This window comes from Peromyscus leucopus, chromosome 1 (genome assembly GCF_004664715.2).
Source record: "Peromyscus leucopus breed LL Stock chromosome 1, UCI_PerLeu_2.1, whole genome shotgun sequence".
NCBI classification, from domain to species: Eukaryota; Metazoa; Chordata; class Mammalia; order Rodentia; family Cricetidae; genus Peromyscus; species Peromyscus leucopus.
The window spans coordinates 107838584-107862687 of NC_051063.1; the positions used below are offsets into that span (position 1 = coordinate 107838584).

A 24104-nucleotide genomic window follows, 5' to 3' on the forward strand; every position below is an offset into this window, starting at 1 on the left:
GAAGACAGCAGAAATGTACTAGCCATACATACAACAGATATTTAATATGTGATTATTGTGTATTAATATTATCTATACTCCATTTTAAGGAGATTCTTATCTTCATAATAATCTTGCAAAGAGTTTTTTTTTTTATTTTACTGATGAAGATCAAAATTGAGGCACAGAAGTAAACCAACTTAACTGACATGTTAAGACTGAACCTACCAACATGATTCTATGATACTATGTATGAAGTAGGCTTTCTAAGGGCTGGGGATATAGCTCAGAGGTAGAGTACTTGCCCAGCATGTAACAGTATCTTGGGTTTGATACTCAGAATCATAAAAAAAACTATGTTAATGCATACATTATATACACTATCTTTTGTTTCTGAGACGGGGTCCTCCTGTGTAGCACAGGCTGGCCTAAAACTAGGATCCTCCTGTGCCACCATGTGGTGCTTACACACAGGTAATGAAAGTGTAGGGTGCTGTCATCATCAGCATTATTTGGAACATTGACTGACAGGAAGATCCCTGTATTTTCATTCTAGCCTTGCTAGTCAGCAGCATGACCTTGAACAAACCCGCCCCCCCCCCCATGACCTCTGGATGTGCTGTCATTTGAAGAGTCAGAACTAAGCACTCTCTTAGGACCTTTCAGGATCTCCTACTCCAGAAATCTCACATCCTATCCTACTTATTCCCTTTTGTCTTGGCTTGCTGTTCTGGATAAATGGGTTTAACCAATTAGCCATGAAGAATTATGTTCATTGTCCTCATCCAGAAAAGGGGTGAGGAGGTGGTAAATAAGAAAACAGTAAAGAAATGGTACATATATTAAATAAAATTAAGGTTTTCTCTGTTTTTTAAAAATTTTACTTTCATACAATTGTTTCAATATTTAGAATTTCAGTTATTTTGTTCTCCTATGAATAACGTTAGAATTTCTTTTTTTAAAAATGTGTATATGGGTGTTGCCTATATATTTGTATATGTACCACATGCATGCCTGGTGCCTATGGAGATCAGAAGAGGACATCAGATGCCCTGGAACTGGAGTTACAGACAGTTGTGAGCTACCATGTGGGTACTGGGAATTGAACCCAAATCCTCTGGAAGATCAGCCAGTGCTCTTGACTGCTGAGCCACCTCTCCAGTCCTGAAGTTAGAAATTTTAATGCTCCTTTCCTATTCCAACAGTGCATTTCTCAAAACAACATTCGGAAATGAATTAGAAATGTTAAAACAAAGTAGTATACACAACAATTTTCAAAGTTATAGCCAAACACTGAAGCTAAATAATTTAAGTGAACTGTATCAAAATATCTGTTCCTACTGGTGGCTACATGGGGCTTGATATTGAAGCTAAATTCAGAAACATAATTTGAAAAATGAAATGTTCACATTTTATATTAACCTAATTTAAAAAAGGTATAATTTGGCACAGAGTTAGCCATTGTTCAATTAGTAGTATGTAATCTTGCTAAAAAGAAGGCAGAGCCATCAAGAAGAGTCCAAGCCAAGTGTGGACTATAATCCCAGCACATGAAAAGTTGAGGCAGTCAATCTGAGTTCAAGACCAGCCTCAGGTACGTGCTTCTCAAACCCAAACAAAGAAATGGTTTACAAAGGAAGTTTGGCTGAGAGAAAAAAAAAAAAAAAAAAAAAAAAAAAACAGGTACTCCATGGTACAGGCTGAACGAGTAAACAGAACAGAAACTGAGGTATCACTTAAAGCTGTGGGCTGCAGAGTCCAAGAGGAAGAGGAAACATGTGGGGAAGCAGAAGCAGATTTTCTTCAGAAATTCAGGTGCTCAGACCACTGGAAACACATCTTCCAGTGGGTAGTGAGGCTGTGGGCAATGACTTAACGTCTGGGAAGACTCTGACCTGTGAGAAGAACTAAATTAAAAACAGGACAGGTCTATCCTAAGTGAAACTGAAGACTGCAAAAAGGTTAAAGGGCAAAGAAAACAAGGCAAAAATCTCAGGGTTGATTCTAACTAGAACAGACCTCAGGCCAGAACTTAGCCAAGGGGACGAAGGCTCCCCAAGAGCATGGATATCATGCTGGAGCGGGGTGTGTGTGTGTGTGTGTGTGTGTGTGTGTGTGTGTGTGTGTGTGTGTGTGTGTGTGTACGTGTACTGAACTTGATGGTGATGTTCAGCGGCCTGGGCATGAGTGCAGAAGCAGAGGTGGGGACCGGGTCATCTTGACACTTAGCAGCATCTTTAAAGCACTGCTTCCGCATTCTACTGATGAGTTTAGGTGCAGCCTCTGTTTTTTCATCTGTGTGCTTTTAGAAATGGCCATTTAAAATTGGGGCTGCCTCTTTCTCTTCCTTCCTTTCTTCCTTCCTTCCTTCCTTCCTTCCTTCCTTCCTTCCTTCCTTCCTTCCTCCTCCCTCCCTCCCTCCCTCCCTCTCTTCCTTCCTTCCTTGCTCCTTCTCTCTCTCTCTCTCTCTCTCTCTCTCTCTCTCTCTCTCTCTCTCTCTCTCTCGCTTTCTTTGTTGGATTTGATTTAATATTTTCTTTTTGTATTTATTTTTGTTTTTACATCCTGACTGAAGTTTTACTTCCTTCCTTTTCTTCCCAGTAGCCCATCTCCATCTCTTCCTCCTCCTCCTCCTCCTCCTCCATTTCTCTTCAGAAAAGGGCAGGCCTCCTATGGATATCAGTTAGCTATGGTATATCAAGTTGGGGTTGCCACTTTTTTCGAGACAAGGTTTCTCTGTGTAACAGTCCTGGCTGTCCTGGAACTTGCTCTGTAGACCAGGCTGGACTCGAACTCACAGAGATCCGCTGAGATTAAACGTGTGTTGCACCACTACCTGGCAGGGGCTGCCACTTTTTAATGGTGTTAACTATGGGGAAAGTATTATCTAGTAGGGCTGTGATTTTTACATTCACATAAGAACATGTTAAACACATGTACATACACAGATAGGCTCTAAATAAAGTGAAGTTCTAAAATCTGGTCACATTTAGTTTTGCAAAATCAACTGTATCTTCTTCCTCCTGCTTTTCATTTTGTTGTTGACTGATAAAAATTGTTCTTAACTTAGTACTGACCTAAAGGTCTGTGTTTTGGGATATCTACCAAAGCTAGTATTTTCACACTGTTTAGCCTTTGCAGGAAAGCATGGGAGAAGAGCAGCACTAGGTCCTGCTCAACTTGTAGCCATTGACTGTCTCCCTTGGAATACTCAAGTCCATTCCTATTCTCCCTTTTCAGGTGTTGTGTTCCATGTAGGATCTGGTCAAAAAGCAATGCTCAAAATAGTTTTTAAAATTACTTCCAGTTTACTGTTGAAAAACACGAGATCTACACATTGAATCAGTAACAAAATTGGAATCTAACATTGAGACTTTGACTCCCAATTTAGATCCTGGAGAAATGACCATATCTATGGGCTTTGTAGCATTCAGAATTCTAAGAATAACTATCTATAACTGAATGTTTAATCAGACTGAAGATTTTCAAGGATCCAAGATGACAACTTAATACAAACACCACTTACCACTAAATACAAAAATCTAGTTCTATGGCTGGTCCAAAATTAAAGTTAGACAAAACTTTGGAATCTACTCTGGCAATTCAACAATCATTATTGCTTTCCTTCATTATGGAGAATCAGAAGTCCTCCACAAATAACATAAAAAGGAGGTGTGGGAGCAGGGAATCTCAAGTTATAGTTGGGAGCTATCCAAAGCTGCTGGGGTTGAGAATTTGGGACGAGACTGCTCCTACCTCTTAGTCTGTGGGTTTTGGCAGGTAACACTAGACTTAATCTATGCTGGCTGGCTAGGAGGTGAGGGGAAGTGTCTCGTATAAATAGAGCAGGAAGAAGGATCAAGGCTTAGAATGGAGAAGGGGGTCATGTTTTTCCCAGTCACCTTTTCCTCCTCCAGAGTCTGGACTTCCCTGAAGGTCAGGGTGGGGCCTGTTCCAGGACAATGCAGTAAGTTCTATGAAGATTTATGGAGTTTATTTTCAACTCAAGACCTGTTCTTTGGGTGACTAAACCCAGTTGTAAACAAACAAACAAACAAAAAAATAAGCAAAAGACATACAAAGGAGATGTGATACTTCAGAACTACTTAGAACAACACTTAAGAAAAAAAAGACACAGGGATTTCAAATCTGGCTGGAAACTGGTCTGGATGTTTATTTTCCTCATTGTCTGAGTGGAAAAAAAGGGTGGGTGATTGAGACAGCAGCCTCCGCCTCTGGGCTGGGGCCTGGGTCAGTCTCCACCCTACTCTTTGCTTTGCTCAACAGCTGGTTGCTGTCTGGGGAGATGCTGCTTCTCACCTCCCACACTGGCTCTCAGCTTCCAAGAAGGGTCCCAAGAGAAGCTGGGAGTCTGAGCTCAGAGAAACACCACCAAAAGGTGGTGGTGGTAGTGGTGGGGAACAGGGCAGAAAAGGCCTCCCGGGGATAAGGGAGGCCCCACCCTATTCCACTCCCAACTCTCCACTCTCCCACCCACTTTCAGCATGGGGTGGCAGGGGAGGACAAGGTTGTGAGAAGGCATCGGTATGGACAGCAGCTCTCCCACAGCTCTCTCTGCTGTGCAGTAGGAACAGGGGTTCTAGAGAGGAACGAGCTGTTTGAAGACCCCTTAGTCTGGAGACGTTCTTCTACAGGATGCTGAATATTTCCCAAAGCATTCCTGTGAGTGTTGTCTGACCCCAGATGGAATCTAAGACTTGAACTATTCTGCCGGGTAGTTGGGAAACTCAAGGATTACTAAAGGTTTAAATATTTATAAAACATTTTGGGGACAGCCTCATCAATTTTGTAGTAGAAGAAAGGTAGGGAAGAGATAACAAGCAGCTAGAATGCTGGGGATTCATTCCACGGAATTAGGCTAACTGCTGCCACAAAACTCTTGCCAAGGAGTAAAGAAGGGAAAAGCTAATTCCGTGGAGAGGATATGGAAGAGGCTTTGGCTTCATTTCAAAATCTTTACCAGTTACAGAATGGGGCTTTGGTGAGTTAAACTCCCTGAGCTCAAATTCATTTATAGTGGCTTGCTGGCTACTCTGAGACAGCATGTTAGTCTGCTAATTTAGCTGTCAGAGGCCACTGTTAATGTATAATAGCACTACACTAGGAAAGTAATCAGCTCCCAGTGACTTATAAACGTCCTGCTGCTCCTCTTTCTGGATGCCTGTTTTGTGACTTAAACGCAGCTATGTCAGACCTGTCTGTGAAGAGTTTAGAAATGAGAAGGAGTTAGCAAACATGGCCTGAGGATGCATAAAAGCCCTGGAGCTCAGCCCCAGCACCTCTGCTTTCAGGCCAGGCCACTCAGTGTTCTGAAAGCTCCCGTCCCCACTCGTGCAATAGGAATAATGCCAGCTGCCCCTGTCTATCTGGCTTTGTCTCAAATGAGACTACAGAAGGGTTTGCTGACAGGAGGATGCTCTCTAAAAATGGTGGATATTTAAGTGACACTCTGTTTATCTTGTTCTATAGATATAAAACACATCTTTATTGTCACCGTCCTCACTATATGGGAAGCAATGCTTGGCAGCTACTGTTCATACACGTTTTCCTGATGTTTCCTATATCTGGTGTAACCTTCCCAACAACCCTGTGATGCATCATTTCCATCTTCCAGATGATAAAACCTTAAGAGGTTAAGTTATGTATTTAATGTCAAATAGCAAATAAACATAAGCCCTGGGTTCCAGCACAGCTGACCTACCGGATTCCATAGTGGCTCTGTGGGCAGCAACTGAGACAGACATACGTGAAGGAGGAAGGGGATACAGGAAGGCAGTCCTCAGCTTTCAGGATTCAAAGGGGAGAGGGGTGAGAGCTTTCTTTCCTAACATTGGCTGACTCCTCAGCACATGAATAATTCATCAAAGCTTTCTGCTGAAAGCTGGTTCTTTTTGTATGTGGTACATCTGGTCGGGGACAGCTGCCCACGACTGGCCACCAATGTGAGGATCCAGACTAGTCTACTGGTAAACAAAGCTCAGAGTAGTTATCTGATTCCTTATGTTAGTTTTGAAGATAATTTTGATTCCTAGGGAGGGAGGGTTTTAATTTTGTATATACACACAAAACAAAAGTGGATCCTACATACACAGTATGAAATCTTTTGGGCATTGTTCTTTTCTTTCTGGAGTATTAGCCCGGGTATTCTTTTAAAAGGAGCTCTTTTTCAGGCTGATGCCTTCTCCAGCTTATGTGAATATTTAGACTCAGTTTCTCTCCTGGTCTGGCTTGATCCCTCAGGTTTTATACTAGACATTTTTGGCTGGAGAAAGTGAGGAATTGCAGGGTAGCAGTAGAAAGAAGAATCTGGGGGTGGCAAGAAAGTTGGAGAGAAAAAAAGACAGACTCCATCTGTTACAGAAGCTCTTCCAGCTGAAAGTAAAAAACAGAAGTATTCAGTGGATCCCATCACACCCCTCATGGGGAAGTGTGTGTGTGTGTGGGGGGGTGCAGATAAAGGAAAAGGAGTGTCTGCTTGAAGGAGGTTCCCATGTGGAGGACTCTTTACAGGGTCAGGCAGCAAGTAGGTGACCCAGACATGGAGAACAGTGTGCACAGTCCTGGGGAACATGCAGATGGAGTGCTGCCAGAGACCCATGGTTTGCCTCAGGAACCCACAGAGAAGCAGAAGCACTGGCAAGAACAGGAGACTAAGACTTGGCATTAAGCAACAATTACTTACAAAGCTCCAGAGTAGAGAGATCTGAACCAGTGAGTCTTACTGCAGCCTACAGACATACCAATAGAATCTGGGGACTGGACTGCTGTGGATATGGCTCTGTATGCTGTGAATCTGTTGCTCTGATTGGCTGATAAATAAAATGCTGATTGGCCAGTAGCCAGGCAGCAGGTATAGTATAAGCAGAATACAGAGAGAGGAGAATTCTGGGAGGTGGAAGATTGAGTCAGGAGACACTGCCAGCCACCACCGCCATGAGAAGCAAGATGTAAGATATTGGTAAGCCACGAGCTACATGGCAAGGTATAGATTTATAGAAATGGGTTAATTTAAGATATAAGAACTAGGTAAGAAGAAGCCTGCCATGGCCATACAGTTTATAAGTAATATAAATCTCTGTGTTTATCTGGATTTGAGCAGCTGCGGCCCTGGCGAAACTGGAGATAACTCCAGCTACACTGGACTGAAGTCCTAGAGGTCATATATTCTAGCCCACAGATGGACAATTTGAGGTGGTAAGGAGCGACACCTGAGCCAGCTGTAGGACCCCACATGGAGGGGTCAGCAGTGCCTATAGTCGCTTATACAATGCCAACTGGGGAAAAACTGTTCAGTTCTGCCAGATATTCCTACTCCAGGAGTTCAGGGACAAAGAGACAGAATATCATTTATAATGTGGTGTCAACCCTAGCTGAAACTTGAATCCTGGATGTGTCATTTTCCAGCTGTGTGACTGTGGGTTGAAATTATTGCTACCTACAAGGATTACTATTCATTTTTAGTAGAGATTTATTTAAAGTCTCTATATTCAGAGCATATTTGGCATCGATTATTCCTTTTTATGGCTGCTGAAGGTTAGGTTGAGGCAGTTCAGGGTGCTCTATACCTAAGGTGGGTGTTGATGCCAGGACACAGGTCCCAGCAGGAGAGCTGAGCCATATGAAAGAAGTCTCAAGGACTGATGCTAGTTGGGCGGCTCACTGTACTGAGCCCAGGTCAGGAGTGGGTGAACAGAAAGAATGTTTAAGTGCTGTTGATCTGAAAGTACTACACAGGGAGGACAGATTACTCACTGTCCTTATTTGAAAACAGAGCTAGGTGTGGTGATGCACAACTGTAATCCTACCACTTGGGAGGCTGAGGCAGAAAGGATTGTAAGTTCAAGGCCAGCCTGGTCTACAAAGCATGATCACAAGAGAGAAAGACAGGAAAAGAGGGAAGGAAGGAAACAGGAAGGTAGGGTTAGAGGGAGGAAAAATGAAAGAAACTGAGGGAGAAAGACAGAGAGGAAGGCAGGGAGGGAAAGATGAAAGAAGGAAGACAATAGAAATAGAGTGATTAAATGATACAGGCTCGAGCAAAAATAGATGATAATCAGTCCCCAGCTGTTATCAATGGGCACTTCCTGGTCAGATGATAACTTCCTGCTTCCCCTCAGCCCCAGCTGTCATCTATGGGCACTTCCTGGTCAGATAATAACTTCCTGCTTCCCCTCAGCCCCAGCTGTGTTCTAGGGGCACTTCCTGGTCAGATGATAACTTCCTGCTTCCCCTCAGCCCCAGCTGTGTTCTAGGGCACTTCCTGGTCAGATGATAACTTCCTGCTTCCCCCCAGCCCCAGCTGTGTTCTAGGGGCACTTCCTGGTCAGATGATAACTTCCTGCTTCCCCTCAGCCCCAGCTGTCATCTATGGGCACTTCCTGGTCAGATAATAACTTCCTGCTTCCCCCAGCCCCAGCTGTGTTCTAGGGGCACTTCCTGGTCAGATGATAACTTCCTGCTTCCCCTCAGCCCCAGCTGTGTTCTAGGGGCACTTCCTGGTCAGATGATAACTTCCTGCTTCCCCTCAGCCCCAGCTGTGTTCTAGGGGCACTTCCTGGTCAGATGATAACTTCCTGCTTCCCCCCAGCCCCAGCTGTGTTCTAGGGGCACTTCCTGGTCAGATGATAACTTCCTGCTTCCCCCCAAGCCCCAGCTGTGTTCTAGGGGCACTTCCTGGGTTTTATAGCTATAATCCACTTAACTACTGAAGGGCTGGTGAGATGGCTTAGCAGGTGAGAGTGCTTGTCATGCAAGCTCAATGACATGAGTCCTAGAGTCCATGGAGAGGTGGAGGGAGAGAATCAACTGCACAAAGTTGGCTCATGTCCTCTCCCATAATAATAATAATAATAAATTAAGAAGAAACAGCTACTCAATTAAAATATAACTTACTATGTAACTTGATCTTGTAGCATACTAGAGTCTCCTGTGAGAAGAAAGAGAAGCCTATTGTTCTTCTTAGAAAGATCACAAAAAGAACCCCAATTCTATCAGAGACAACTATGATTCTGCTCTGGTACTAAAACCACTAGACATCTAATAAAATAATCTATCTTCAAAAAGAAGCTAAATGAAGGTGTGGCAGCACATGTCTGCCATCCCAGTACTTGGAAGGCTGAGGCCAGCTATGGTGACAGAGTAAATACCTGTATTAAAATAATAATAATAATGATGATGATTAGAAGCTAAAGTTGAGCATGGTGGCACCTGCCTAATCCTAACACTTGAGAGTTGAGGCAGTAAGGTCTGAGAGTTGGAGGTTGGCCAGCCTGGGCTGTATAGTAGATTCAAGGCTAACTTAGGCCACTCTTGAGATCCTGTTCCAAACAAAACAAAAAAACTCAAGGCTTAAGGGAATATATCTTTTATTTTACTTTTCATTTTTATTCTCTTTTTGAGACAGTCTTGCTTTGTATAGCCTATGAGAACCTGAATTCACTATACAGCCCAGACTGGCTTTTAACTCAGTCTTCCTGCCTCTGCCTCCCAGGGGCTAGGATTACAGTTTTGGACCATTATGCCTGCTGTTAAGGGAATTAATTATTATTATTATTAATAAACAAACACTTAACTCTGACAAAATAGTCACTTATCTGTCACCCTCTAAACATTGCCCATTCTCATTCCTTACTTATTGATAAAATTGGGATAATTAATAGTTCCATCTATCTATCATTCCTTTATGTTTGGAACCTTTAATTATCCCTCCTTCTAGTTATTTGTAAAATATCTAACATGTTATTATGAATTAAGGTCACCCCAAAGGCATAAAAGCAATCTCATTCATGATCACTACTAATCCTACAAAACAGCTCCAAAGACTCTAAAAATAAAAAAAAAACCTAGGACATCTTAAATGAAAAATTAAAGAACACCAAAGAAGAAATTAATGAGGACACACAAAAATACAAATACATGAGCACATATTCAAAGCTTGGATAAATTAATAGTTAAAATATTCATACTACCTAAAACAATTTATAGATCCAATGAAATTCCCATCAAAATATCAAAGGCATTCTTTACAGAACTAGAAAAAGAATCTTAAATAGTCAAAGCCATCTTGAAAAAAAAAAGAACAAATGGAGACATTACAATACCAGTCATACTACAGAGCCATAGGAACCCAAACAACGTGATACTGGCATAAAAACAGATGCACAGACCAATGGAATAGACTAGAGATCCCAAAACCAAACTCATATCTTCATCCACCTAATTGGCAGCAAAGGCACCAACAACATATACTAGAGAAAGGACAGCTTCCTCAGTAACTGATACTGGGGACTGGCTGTTCACAGACAGAAGACTGTGACTTGACTTTTACCTCAAATGTAATAACTAAAATGCTTCTGTACAGTAGTGGGAACAGTGACCAAAATGAATAACCTAAGGGTGAGAGAAAACAGGACGAGTGAGAGGGCTCATTCAGTAAAGTGTTTGTTTTGCAAGTATGAGTATGAGTATGAGGACCTGAGTTTGGGTTGAGTGCACCCATTTAAAAAGCTGGGTGCAGTGATACATGTCTATCATCTCAGGACTGTATGGGTGTTTTGTCTGCATGTATGTCTGTGCAACATGCAATGTCTATGGAGACCAGAAGAGGGTCTTGAGTTAGACTGTTGGTTAGTGGCCATGTGCATGCTTGAAATGAAACCCAAGTTCTCTGGAAGAGCAACCAGTGCTCTTAACTACTGAGCCGTCTCTCCAGTCCTGAAAATCATATTATTTTATGTTTACCTAAAATTACATATATGATATAATATATGTGTTCATGTGTGTATACATTAAATAAAGTTATGCCACTTAGGGTGATACTGCATTCCCTCAAGAACCATAGCCTATTTAAAAAAGACCTTAGTACCGAGCATAAGAAACCTTGTTTTGAGTTGCTGTTCAGGGGAGTCCAAGAAACTCATCAAACAACATAGGCTACTGCCATTGCCCTTGGTTACCTCCCAGAATTTAAAGATAAGCGCTTATTTCTGAAGACTCCACATACTTTAGACACAGGACTTAGAATTGAGCCAGAGAAGGCCTGGCAGCCTCCTGCCCAAGGACTAGCTTTTACAGTGCCAGAAGGTGCTATGCAAGCTGCCCAGGAGGAAACAATCGATAGTTGTAGCAGTTTGAATGCAACTGACCCCATAAGCTCATAGGGTGGCACTGTTGGGAGGTGCGGTTGGAGTAGGTGTGGCCTTGTTGAAGGAAGTGTGCCACAGTGGGGGCAGGCTATGAGGTTTCTTATGCTCAAGATAATGACCATTGTCTGAGACCATTTCCTGTTGCCTTCTGATCAAGATGTAGCCAGCACCATGTCTGCCTGTTCTTTGCCATGCTCCCTGCCATGATGATAATGGACTAAACCTCTGAAACTTAATCCTGAGTGAGATAACCCAGACTGAGAAAGACAAACATGGTTGTACTCATTCATAAGTGGATATTAGCTGTAAAATAAAGGATAACCATGCTACAATCCACAGCCCCCCAGAGAGGCTAGGTAACAAGGATGGTTCATGGGGGGAACACCTAGATCTCCCTGAGAAGGGGAAAAAGATTTCCTGAGTGGACTGAGGGCAGATGGGGAACATGAGCAATCAGGTTGTGGGAGGGATGGAGGGGGAGAGTACTGAAAGAGACTACTAGAAAGTGGGGATATTTCAGGGTCAGGTAAAAAATCTGGCTCAAGGGACTTTCCCAGGAATCTATAAGGATGACCCCAGCTAAGGCTCCTAGCAATAGTGGATGCGTAGCCTAAACTGGCCATCTCCTGTGACCAGATTGGTGCCTAACCTAATTGTCATCAGAGAGGCTTCGTCCACCAACTGATGAATGATGCAGACCCACAGCCAAACAGTAGGTGGAGTTTGGGGAATCCTGCAGAAGATGGGGAGGAAGGAGTGTAGGAGCCAGAGGGGTCAAGTACACCACAAGAAAACCCACAGAATCAACTAGCCTGGGCTCATAGGGGCTCGCAGAGACTGAACAGACAACCAGAGAGTCTGCATGGGACTGACCCAGGCACTCTGCATATATATGACAGTTGTGTAGGTTGGTCCTCTTGTGGGACTCCTAACAGTAGGAACAGGGGCTGTCTCCCACTCTTTTACAGGCTTTGGGGACCCTACTCCTGATACTGGGTCACCTTGCTCAGCCTTAATACATGGGGAGGTGCTTAGCCTTATTGCAACTTGCTATGCCATGTTTTATTGATATCATGAGAGACCTGCCCTCTCCTAAACAGAAATGGAGGAGGAGTGCATTGGGGGTTTGGAACAGAGGGATGGGACTAGAAGGAGAGGAGGGAAACTGCAGCCAGAATGTAAAATAAATAAATAAATAAATTTGTTTAAAGAAGAAAAAAAAGAGTTGCTATGATCATGGTGTCTCTTCACAGCAACCAAAACCCTGGCGAAGACCACAGTCCTACCCAGATATGACAGGTTAAGGTATCCCCAAAGGTTCAATAGTGGCACTTATATCTTGAGGGCAATCAACAGCTGTCTAACTGGACATAAAGCCCACTCATTAAGAGGGAATTCATGCTTGGTACTGTGAGCCTAGTCAACTACAAATGGCTGGTGAGGCCATAGAACCTAGAGAACTTAATACTGCCACTTTTCCAAACTAGTGTGTGTGTGTGTGTGTGTGTGTGTGTGTGTGTGAATGTATTTTGTTTGTTTTTTTGAGACAGGGTTTCTCTGTGTAGCCCTGGCTGTCCTGGAACACACTTTCTAGACCAGGATGGCCTTGAACTCACAGAGATCTGCCTGCCTCTGCCTCCCAAGTGCTGGGATTAAAGGTGTGCACCACCACCGCCCAGCCAAAGTAGCATAAATTTAACTGCATTCTAAGTACTTATCCTTTTACCCACAGATAAGTATAGTGCTCATTTAAAGAACTTTTTTTTTGTAGTAAACAGAGAACACTGTAGAAAGCTACAACTTTTCAAAGTGAAGAGAACAAATGACTGGGGGTGCCCAGCCCCAGTTGGTATATCATTTCCCCCCTTTCTCCCTCCAACTCTTCCCGTGTGATTCTCTACCCCTTCTCTCAAATTTATAACCCCCATTTTCTTTAATTATTGTTATGGGTGTGTGTATAAATATAAATACAACTTGCTGAGTCCATTTAGTGTTACTCATATGCATATATTTTTAGGGCTGACCACTTTATAATAGATAACCAACTAGGGAGCTCATCCCTGGGGAAGACTGATTCTTCTTTTTGCTGTGGTCATTATTTAACTGTAGTTTTCATTTAGGGTTGGGGCTTTGTGAGGTTTCCCCCATCCCTGCTGGCATGTCAACCATGTGCTATCACTATGCAGGCCTTGTTTAGGTGACCATGTTGTTGAGATTTTATGGCTGTAGCTTTCCTGACATATAGAGAAGACACTATCTTGAAGTAGATGTTCTGGTTTCTGGCTCTTGCAATCTTTCTACCCCACCTCTTCTGTGATGTTCCCTGAGCCTTGCATATAGGGATTGTTTCTTGAGGCAAAACTTGTTTTGAGAGTGCGTGTGTATGTGTGTGTGAATTTCCCTCCTCTCACTCTGCCATTTCAGAGGTTCATATGCTAGGCTAGCAAGCTGTTTGCTTCCAAATGACTCTCCTATCTCTGGGTCCCATTTCCTATAGGTGTGCTATGATTATAGATGCTCCATGTCATATCCAGCTTGAGTTCTGGGGATTGAATTCAGGTCATCAGGACTGACTCACTGAGCTTTGTCCCTGGCCTCTTTTTGATTTTTGAGACAAGTCTAACTCTTGTTACCCAAGCTGGCCTCAAACTTATGCAATCCTCCTGCCTTAATTTCTTGAGTGCTCAGATTAAAGTCATGAGCCACCATGCCCAAATGTGTGTGTGTGTGTGTGTGTGTGTGTGTGTGTGTGTGTGTGTTTGCACATGCATCCATGTAAATGGGTGTGCACATTATACACGTGGAGAGCAGAGGTTGCTGTTAGGTGTCTTCTTTGGTCACCGTCTACCTCATCGTTTTGAGACAGGGCCTCTCACTGATTTGGCCAGGCTGGTTAGCCTGCCGGCAGGCTTCAGGGGTCTCCCTTCCCTCTCGGCAGCACTGCTGCCACATCAGCTCCTTACGTGGTGCACTGAACGCAGGTCCTCACGCTTGTGAAGCAAATACTTGACCGACGGAACCATCTTCTCCTCTTCCAGACCCTTGGCTGTTTGTTCTGGGAGCTGTTTTCCAGTTTTCTGAGCAAGGACCTCACTAACTGCACTGTACTGTAACTATCTAGTCATGCATTTCTGACTTCTGGCTTTTATTTCATTCTTCCAAATTATAAATTAACAGCAACAACAGTGAGACCTTCAGCATTATTTCTGTGTTTCTCTGAGAGGACCTGGTATGATATTTTACATTTAATTATTTGGTATGAACAGTCACTGTTTATGATAACCACGAATGTTTTAGTGCACACTGCTAACAGGTGTTTGCTATTTAGAATATTTAGACATTTAAATTGTTAACATTTCAAATTACATGGTAATGGTTTGGAACTATAAAATAAACTAGTAAAATGTTCATTACTAGCCAGCTCAGTGATGTAAACATAACCTCATATCTTCTTGAATCGGTTATAGTAGAAGGAATTAAAGTGTTTTTCTGTGATTTATGAGTTATAAACTTGAATTATCACCTGTGTATCATTTACTTAAAGAATTAAGCTATCATTTTGCATGATAGAATTTAACATGAAGAATAAGAACCTTTGAATTATTTCTAGATCTGTGTAAATTATACTTACTTTGTAGAAAAAAATGATAAGGGCTGGGGCTACAGCTGAGTAGTAGTTCTGACCTAGACACAAAGGCTTTGTGTGTAGTTTCCAACACCACAAAATGATAACCAACTAATAATTACTGTTATTATGAATGCCACAGTGGGTTTGAGGCTAGAGGACATTCCTGTGAGCTAGTTCTTTCTTCCTGTGAGTCTCTGAGACAGAGTCCAGGCTGTCAGGCTTGTGCAGCAGATCTTTACCTGAGGCTCTTTCTTGTGAGCCCAACACACTGCTTCTGACAAGAAATGCATTCTGTCCTACTTTCCTAGATCGTAAGTCATTCAAGGTAATCTGGGTCAATCTCCTTTTCTATTTTGCTACTGAGGCAACCACACCATTTAATGCTAAAAATATTACATGCATGCAGATACTTGCTGCATTTTATTCAGAGACTGTGCTTAGGGATGTTGTTATAGTGGTCATAAAACTTTTGTAATTAAAAAGTCACAGTTTTGACTTACAAATATGAGATACTAGCAAGTTCTGAAATTAGTGGGAAGATTAGTGGCCTACTCTGGTGATCAGATGGCTGAATACCCTAACTGTCATCATAGAGCTCTCATCCAGTGACAGATGGAAGCAAATGCAGAGATCCACAGCCAGGTGCCAGGCCGAGCTCCAGGGGTCCAACTGACGAGAGAGAGGAAGGATTCTATGAGCAAGGGACATTGAGATCATGATGGGAAAATATACAGAGACAACCAGCCAAACTAGTGGAAACGCATGAACTATGGACCAATAGCTGAGGAGCCCCCATGGTATTGGACTAGGCCCTCTGGATAGGCGAGACAGTTGTTTAGCTTGAACTGTTTAGGGGGCCCCCAGGCAGTGGGATCAGAACCATCTATGGTGAATGAACTGGCTTTTTGGAGCCTAGTGCCTATGGTGGGACACTTTTTGCAGCCTTGGTGCAGGGAGGAGGGGCTTGGACCTGCCTCAACTGAATGTACCAGGCTCTGCTGACTCCCTATGGGAGAATTTGCCTTGGAGGAAGTGGGAATGGGGGTGGGTTGAGGGGAATGCTGAGGGGTGGGAGGAGGGAGGAGAGGGGAATCTGTGGTTGGTATGTAAAATGAATAGAAAATCTCTTAATAATTAAAAAAAACCTACAAAAAAAGAGACTGTGCTTAGGGATATTGTTATAGTGGTCATAAAACTTTTGTAATTAAAAAGTCACAGTTATGACTTACAAATATGAGATACTAGCAAGTTCTGAAAATAGTGGGAAGATTTTTTTTTAAGAAGAAAAGATATTTACATATCAATGAATAAGGCAGAGGGTGATAGAAGAAGATAACCAATGCTCCTTTGGCTGCTAAATGTGCATGAATGTGTATTCACACTCCTCCCACACATAAAACATAAATACACAAGTTGAGGTACTTTTTAACAAAGGGCTATCAAAACTCAAACATAAATTCAGCATTTCATCCTTTTATCTGTCCTCAAGTGGATATAAAGGAACACGAGATTATATATCAATAACCAAAAAGGATGCCTAAGAAACAAGCAAGTAAATTGTAAGATGGTCTGAAATAGATGGAGCAGAACAGATAGAAATGGTCCAGAGGTGTGATCCAAGGGAGATCTTTCCTATGGCATGGCTGACAGGTGGCAAGGTGTGTTAAACAGGGAGTGGGAGAAATGGTTGTGAGCTGACAAATGCTGGAAGCATCAAGACACCTGAAACATCATTAGCATCATCGTGACCCTCACCTTTCTTGATTCTCCATTTGAGCAGTATTAGAACCAGGAGTCTCTCTATATCAGGTCAACTCTGTTATACTCTCCCCATTTGCCAATCACTTGTGCCAAAAAAGAAATCTTAACTAGGGCCAGCTTTCCTATCTGGAGGAACCTGAGGTCTTGGTAGAGTCCTCAGGGAAAGAGCTGTATTTGCTCTCATACCTGTGCTCTCCTCAGCCTGATTGAAGCCGCAGATCTGGCAGATGCTCTGGACCCACTTATTCATGTCGGCCTCTGTCTCAGCCACCAGGTAAAAAGTACGCTCACTGGTCTTGATATCGAACACAAAACTGTCCTGCAGCTCTTTCTTGTTGAAGGTCAGGCCTGCATCCACCTGCTCACACAAGTTCAGGTTGATGATCCGCAGGGGTTTCTTGGAGTGCTCGTTCTTGTAGTATTCTAAAACATCTGGGTCGCCACTCATCCGGCCGCTCCGCAGTATAAACCAGCGTTTCTTCCAGGCCTAAATCACCAGAGACACAGAAAGAAGGAGAAAATGCCATTAGTTATCTTAGAGCTTTTAGCAGGTCCTCACATACCATCCATTGAGGATGGTTATGACAGGGTAGGGCCTGCAGAGAAAGGCTCCAAGATCACCATGTGAGGGACCCACCAGACTGCTCAGTGGATAAAGGTACCTGCCACCACGCCTAATGATCTGAGCTCAATCCCTAAAACCCACAAGGTATGAACGTTATCATTTGACCTCCACATACACATCATAGTATTTGTGCTCCAGCAAATAAATATGTAATTAAATAATTAAGATTACCATATAAAAGAAGCCCGTTGACAAAGGAAGACTGGGAACCTCTGGACATTGGCTACATGTAATAAAACAAGAGCATTTCCTAACAAGAAAAACAAAAAACAAATGCCTAAACCTTAAGCTCTCTAAATGAGGAAGGAGAGTGTTATATGTTACCTATAAAGAATCCAGACTGTCAAGGCCAGAGGGCCTGGGACCTGTGCCAGCTCTCTAGCCCACTTCATTCTCAGTGTGCCTTTCTTTTCTTAATAAACTGTCTCTATTTCTATCACTATCCTTGTGTTGCTAGTCCAGTTCTTTATTCTGGGACACAAGAGCCAGGAAATCTCAGTTGCTGCCCCCTAGACTCATACCTATTAACTTAGGGACTGCTGGACCCTTCAGGTACTCATGGCCTACATTTCCCTTTCAGATTCCTCAACTCAATAATGGAAGATGGGTTTAGAACATGTTAGTACAGGAGTAGTGCAACTACTCCTTTAGACTAGATACATACTCATAAAATGTCAGGCTAGGGAGCACTTGCAAAGCCATAAAAATCTCAGCTTACAGATTAAGGCAATGTGAGTTAAAGCAACAATGTTATACCAAGGTAGCAGAAAAATAAATTTCCTAATTTCCTACAGTATGCCCGTTACCAAACCATGATGTCGTTGAAAAATCACTGCTGAGAAATCTTTGTGGAAATTCTCTGAGTATCTACCTTTAGGGCCTTCCCCCTCCCCTTCAGTCCTATTTATTGACATAGTTTTCCTAAGACTCGTGGTAGTTACTTGCTCATGTCAAGTGCTCTCTAGTACTGAATAAAAAAATGTCTTATATTATCCCATATTATGGAATTTAAAACTTGACTACATATGTTTTTATGCTGTCTTCTACACTGTATCTCTTCAACATGACTGAATAAACTCTGAGCAGAATTGATACACAGTGATAAAAAATAAACCCCTAAACAACCAAAAACTAAATACAGTTACAGAGCTTTGGGTTGAGTCTGAGCTCTACTACAGACTCATTGCATGATTTTTCAACTAAGTTACTTATTTCTTTGGATCTTTCCTTATTTACAAAATGAGAATCATAACCATCACTATCACCATCTACCCTATTTATGAGAGGGTTTTTTAATGCAAATGAACCAGAGTACTATAAATGTCAATAATTTATTATTATCATCATCACAATTCCTTCAACCTTCAGGGAGCTATATTAATTCTACCAATACTTCACACTCCCCTTTTATCCTTGTCCTCAATCTCTTCAGTAATCAACACTCTTGATCCCTCCTTATAATTTCTTTGCTTCTCTTTCCATTTCTCTTGTTTACTTGGCAAAACCACAACCTCCAGCTAAGTCTAGTGTTCTGCCTACTCTACCTGTCCTCACGTGATAATAGCTATGCAAGGTAGAGGGAAAGTAGAATAGCTTGCTGCAGATTGCCTTTCCTGGGCCTTCACACAGGCCACTCACAATGCCCAACCATCTTATTGACCTAGTCCAGGACTTTCTCGTGCTCTTTGTCAACAATCTCTGATCTCTCTTTAAATCTCCAAAACTTCATGAGGAAATACAATCAAAAGAGATCCGGTGCCACATTTGCCAATGCACCTGCCTCCACAGCCACATTCTCTGGTACTGGAGAGTACAGGCAGCTCTCTTAATAATTTATAGCAGCCTTCTTCCCTAGGCACATACACTTTTACCCACCTGGAACATCGCTTCAACAACTGTGCCCTCTCCACAGAAGTGGCTTCATCCTTCCCTGCGAGAATCATTTCCACTATCTCAGGAAAAAGGTAAAAGGTGTCATGATTCCATCTTCATCTTTGACTAGGGCTAATTTTCAATTCCTCTTAAGTTAAGCTTCAATTTCTATAGAACTGTGCTTATTGGTTTTGTCTTTTCCCATATGAAGGTACTTTCATTGGGCTGCTCCCCACTACTTCTGGGATACTTTATCAAAGGCTGTGAAGACTCCAGTGCTGCTAACTAGTTCTTGAGCCTCACTGTGATCTCTCAGGAACATTTTACAGTAGTCTATTATTGGCACACCTTCATTGTACCACCTTCATTGACACACTTTCTTGATAGGCTTTGGCATTCACTCTCAATTTCCCACTTGGTATTGCTTTTCCAGATCCCATTGCTGTTTTTTTCCCCTATTCTCTAAGCCCTAGAATGTTCCAATGCTCAGTTCTCAGATAGATTGTTTCTACACCCACCATTGGATCAAAGCCATCTACTTGCTGCAATTTCCAAATGTCAGCCCCCAGCCTAACCCTATCTGAGGAACCCGAGTCCTATGCCCAACTCTCCATTATTAAGCATTTCAAACCTAGTATGTTAAAAATGGAACTTCCAGCCAGCCATAGTGGCTCGCATCTGTCATCTCAGCATTTGACTAAGACAGGGTTGTTGCCAGTTTGACACAGTGACTACCAGGCCAGCCTAGTATACAAGATGAGACTCTGTCTCAACTCTTATCTACCTCCAAAATTTGGCCTTCTAATATTCCTCAGACTCATTTTTTTCCTACAATCTTTCCCATCTTAATTATGGCTATAACATCCTTCCTATGTCAAAGGCAACTATTCTCATATTCAATATTTAATCTATCGGCAAATTCTGTCAGTGAAAGAGTTCAAAATATCTGTTCCTTATCTTCCCTGGTGTTCTCTAATTTCATTGTGTGTTTATGTGTCTGTATGTATGAACTGTGTGCACGTTACTGTGTGTGTGTGTGTGTATGTATGTATGTATGTGTCTGAGAACAACTTGCTGGGGTCAATTTTCCCCTTCTACTATGTTCCTATTAAGAATTGACCTCAGGTCACTGGGCTTGGCAGCAAAAACACCATCTCACTACCCCATAATTGCATTGATTTTTATACCCTTTATGATTCCATTCAACAATCTATTCACAAAAGTGAGGTCAGAAAGCAGGATAGGATGTAAATCAAGGTAGGCTGTACTTCTCTGCATGAAATCACTGTCTACCCACTCAGAGTAAAAACCAATTTCCTTTATGATGGCCCCTTAGCCTAAGTTACAATTTGGCTCTTGGATAATTCCAAAGCTTTGGTCTTAGGTTGTAATGCTATTTGGGAGGTTGTAGAATTCTTAAGGAATAAGGCCAAGAGAGAGAACTTAGGTCACTGGTGACATGACTTTGAAGGGACTACAGGACTCTCTTCTTTTCTCTGTTTGCTTCCTGGCCAAAGATAGCAGCTTGCTCTAACACGTGTCTCTGTCATAAGGTACTTCCTTACTACAGCTTAAAACAACAGGACTAACTGAAACCTCTAAACTGTGATCCTAAATAAGTTGCTTTCCCCCTCTTGTTTTTTCCCTCTTCATGGTGCTGAGGATTGGACCAAGGGCTGGTGTTCTCTTTTCCCTTATTCATAAACATAGCCTGGTATGCCTGAACCTCCTGTCATTATCACACTTCAATCTTGTCCATTTTGTTGTCATACTGGCTTTAAACACTGCCAGGCACATACCTGCCTCAGGCTCTTAATTTTAGTTGTTCTTTCTGGACACACGTGCCTTCTCCCAGTGTTCCCATTCCTTATTCTTTATTCAAGTGTGTATCCTCACGTCACATTGTTGAGAAGCTGCTCCCCCGCCCCTCCTCTCCTAGCAAGCACTCACATTCTTCTTTCTCCTCCTCGGGTTTCACTGGTGTCATTGGTCTTATTAGCACTCACACCATTTCTGTGGACTGTCTGCATTCACTTCCCAGAATGGAACTGCCACCAGCACAGGGACCTTTCATTCTCATTTCTTTTCCCTTCTGCAGGGTTTTGAATGGAAGTGTTCCCCATAGGCTCAGAAATAGTTAGTGGTACTGTCTGGGAGGTTTAGGAGGTGTACCTTTGCTGGGGAAGTGTGTCAGTGGGGGTGGGCTCTGAGAGATTGCAGCTTTGCCCCACCCCCAGTCTGATCTCTCTGCTTGTGTCTGAAGAGATAAGCATTCAGCTGTCTGCTGCTGCTACCACGTCTGTCACTCGCTGCCATGTTTCCCCCATGATGGACTTTTATCCCTCTTGAATCATAGGCCCAAACAAACTCTTCTATAACTGCCTTGGACAAGGTGTTTTTATCAGCAATACAAAAGTAACCAATGCACCTCCTTACTCCCATGCTATAGTCACAGTATTTAGAATACTGCTTAGCACCTAAATAGCAATCAATAAATATGTTCATTACTTGATTGCTTTCTAGCATAAAGTCCTTATGGCACTTAATTGGTCAAGGGAACTATACATGAGGTCTGATAAGCCTTAGATTAAATTAAAATTGAGGTATTACCATATATAATAAAATTGAGGAAAAATAAAAATAACAGACATTTAATTATAGTCACATAAAATCTTGTCCCGGCCATTGTTTGTGAAACTCTGTATATTTGTATAGATGTATCCAGTAGGTGCTGTATACAGCTATATATAGAGTGAGTATACGTGTGTGTGTGTGTGTGTGTGTGTGTGTGTGTGTGTGTGTACACATATATGAATACATCAGCATTTTGTAAGCAGCCGTTTATTGGCCTATACTACTTCCTTGGAAGGAGAACCTGGGAAGCTCTTAAAGTACCTATGGCAAACATCATTTTCTTCTTTTTGAGATGTGTCTGTATATTTGTTCATACTTGCACCTGAACATCAATGATGTAGGGACAGCCCTTTCCAGAGAGACAGGCACTGAAGGGAATACTTAACTCAAGCAGCAGCTGACCTATTAAACCTACTTTTCAATGTACCATAGTATTTGTACACTTTATATTATACACTGTATAATATAAAAATGTATTGGCATTTTTTCATTCAATGAGTACATAATTTATTCATTTTACTAGGTGTAATTTAAAAATAACTTTTTATAACAGAAAATAAGAAAGGTACACAAAAGGATCACAGAAAAGAGAACAAGATAAAAGTATGTGTTGGAATCTCCATGATTTGAGTTCTTTAGCTCTGCCCTTTCATTCTGAGCAGGCACATAATAAATATTTATGAAGAGGTTTGGGAGCTTTAGCTGAAAATGCCCATGACACAGATATGAAAAATTACTCTTGGATTACTAACACAAAATGCAAAGACAATATGGAAACACAAGTCCTGAATATTCTGTAAAAAGAAAGTTTTTCAGGACTGTTATCATATACACAAAATCTTGAAAAAAAATTAAAGTGGATTACGGACTTAAATGCAATTCAGTAATCCAAAGAGCCAGGTAACTAAGTGGGGCTTAGTATGAGGAGGTAGAGCTGATTTGTACATGTAAGACATATTTGAAATTAACCAACATAACCCACCATATAGAAAGGCTAAAGCTGAAAACAATGTTGCATCAATGCAGAAAAGAATATGCATTCATTTTAAAAACTCAGAAGACAAGAATATAGTTGAATTTGTTGAATCTGATAAATTGCATAAGAAGATCAGTATCTAATGTTATAGATTACAGTGAATTCTGAAAGACCAACAAAATTGGAAGCAAGACAAAGACAATCACTTCTAACACCATGCTGGAAGTTCTAGTCATGTGACAAAGGAGGAAACAGATATAAGAAACACACAGACCAGAAAAAGGATAAAGACAAAAGAAAAGAAAACCACTGTCCTATTTTCAGATGACATGATTATTTATGATGAAAATCCACAAATAATTGCAAAATAATTCTGAGAACATGGTGGTCACAGGATACAAGATAAGTAAAAAAAAATCTATTTACTTTTAGACTACTTATTCTCTAGTCTAGCAATGAATGTTAGCATAGACAATAAAAAAATATACATTGGAGCTGGGTGGATACCTCAATGGTAGAGTGCTTGTTTACCATGAATAAGACCCTGGGTCCAACCTTCAGCACCAAAAACAAGGAAAAAAGAAAAAAAAAGCAACAACACAGGATCATTTATAATCACTTAAAAAAAATGAAAAGTATAAATCTAACAAAACATTGTGCATGCAGAACATATATGTTACAAACTATATAATGTTGATAAAATTAGTCAAAGTAGTCCTAAATGTTTCAACAGGTATACCACACATTAGAAGAATCAATACAGTACATCTTCCAACACACACACACATACACACACACACACACACACACACACACACACACACACACATGTTTACCACAATAGTTATAAAAATCCCAAAGCTTGTTGATCTAGACAAGCTTATTCTATAGTATACATGGAAAGAAAAGAGGATAAAAATAGATAGGACAATTTTGGAAAAGAAGATTAAAATGGATAGACTCAGGGCACTATATTTTAAAAATTTATTTTATGAGTGTTTTTAGTCTGTGTACCATGTGTGTTTATGTGTGTGGTGCCCTTGGCTGGAGTTGTGGATGGTTTTGAACTACCATGTTGATGCTGCAAATTGAAACTGGGTCCTCTGAAAGAGCAGGCGGTGTTCTGAACCACTAAGTCATCTCTCCAGCGCAGTGAATGTATTTTAAATGTTCTATAGCTCTAACAATCAGGACTATATGTACTGGAGGAGAGCTACAAACATACAGAACAAGGAAACAAGACAGAGAACCGAGAACTAGAACCACATGACATACCCACTGATTTTTATTTACTTCTATATTACATTTATTTGGGGGGGGCATGTGTGCCACAATGCAAGTGTAGAGGTCAGAGGACAACTTGTAGGAGTTGGTTTTCTCCTTCCATCACGGGCCTGGAGATAAAATTTGGGTTGCCAGGTTTGTTAGTAAAAACATCTTTATCCACTGAAATATCTTACTGGC

At 41.6% G+C, this 24104-nt stretch overlaps 1 protein-coding gene across 3 annotated transcripts in view; it reads right to left on the minus strand.

The window, feature by feature from the left end:
• The window catches only part of Gab2 (GRB2 associated binding protein 2), a 157170-nt gene that overhangs the window by 37887 nt on the left and 95179 nt on the right, over positions 1-24104 (minus strand). For 2 of the 3 annotated variants that reach the window (XM_028877436.2, XM_028877439.2), the window contains one exon: positions 16720-17020. In XM_028877436.2, coding sequence (XP_028733269.1) covers positions 16720-17020 — 301 coding nt within the window. Of the gene's footprint in view, positions 1-16719; positions 17021-19033; positions 23258-24104 lie in introns of those variants that run through there. The other variant, XM_037197387.1, reaches the window with a different exon arrangement.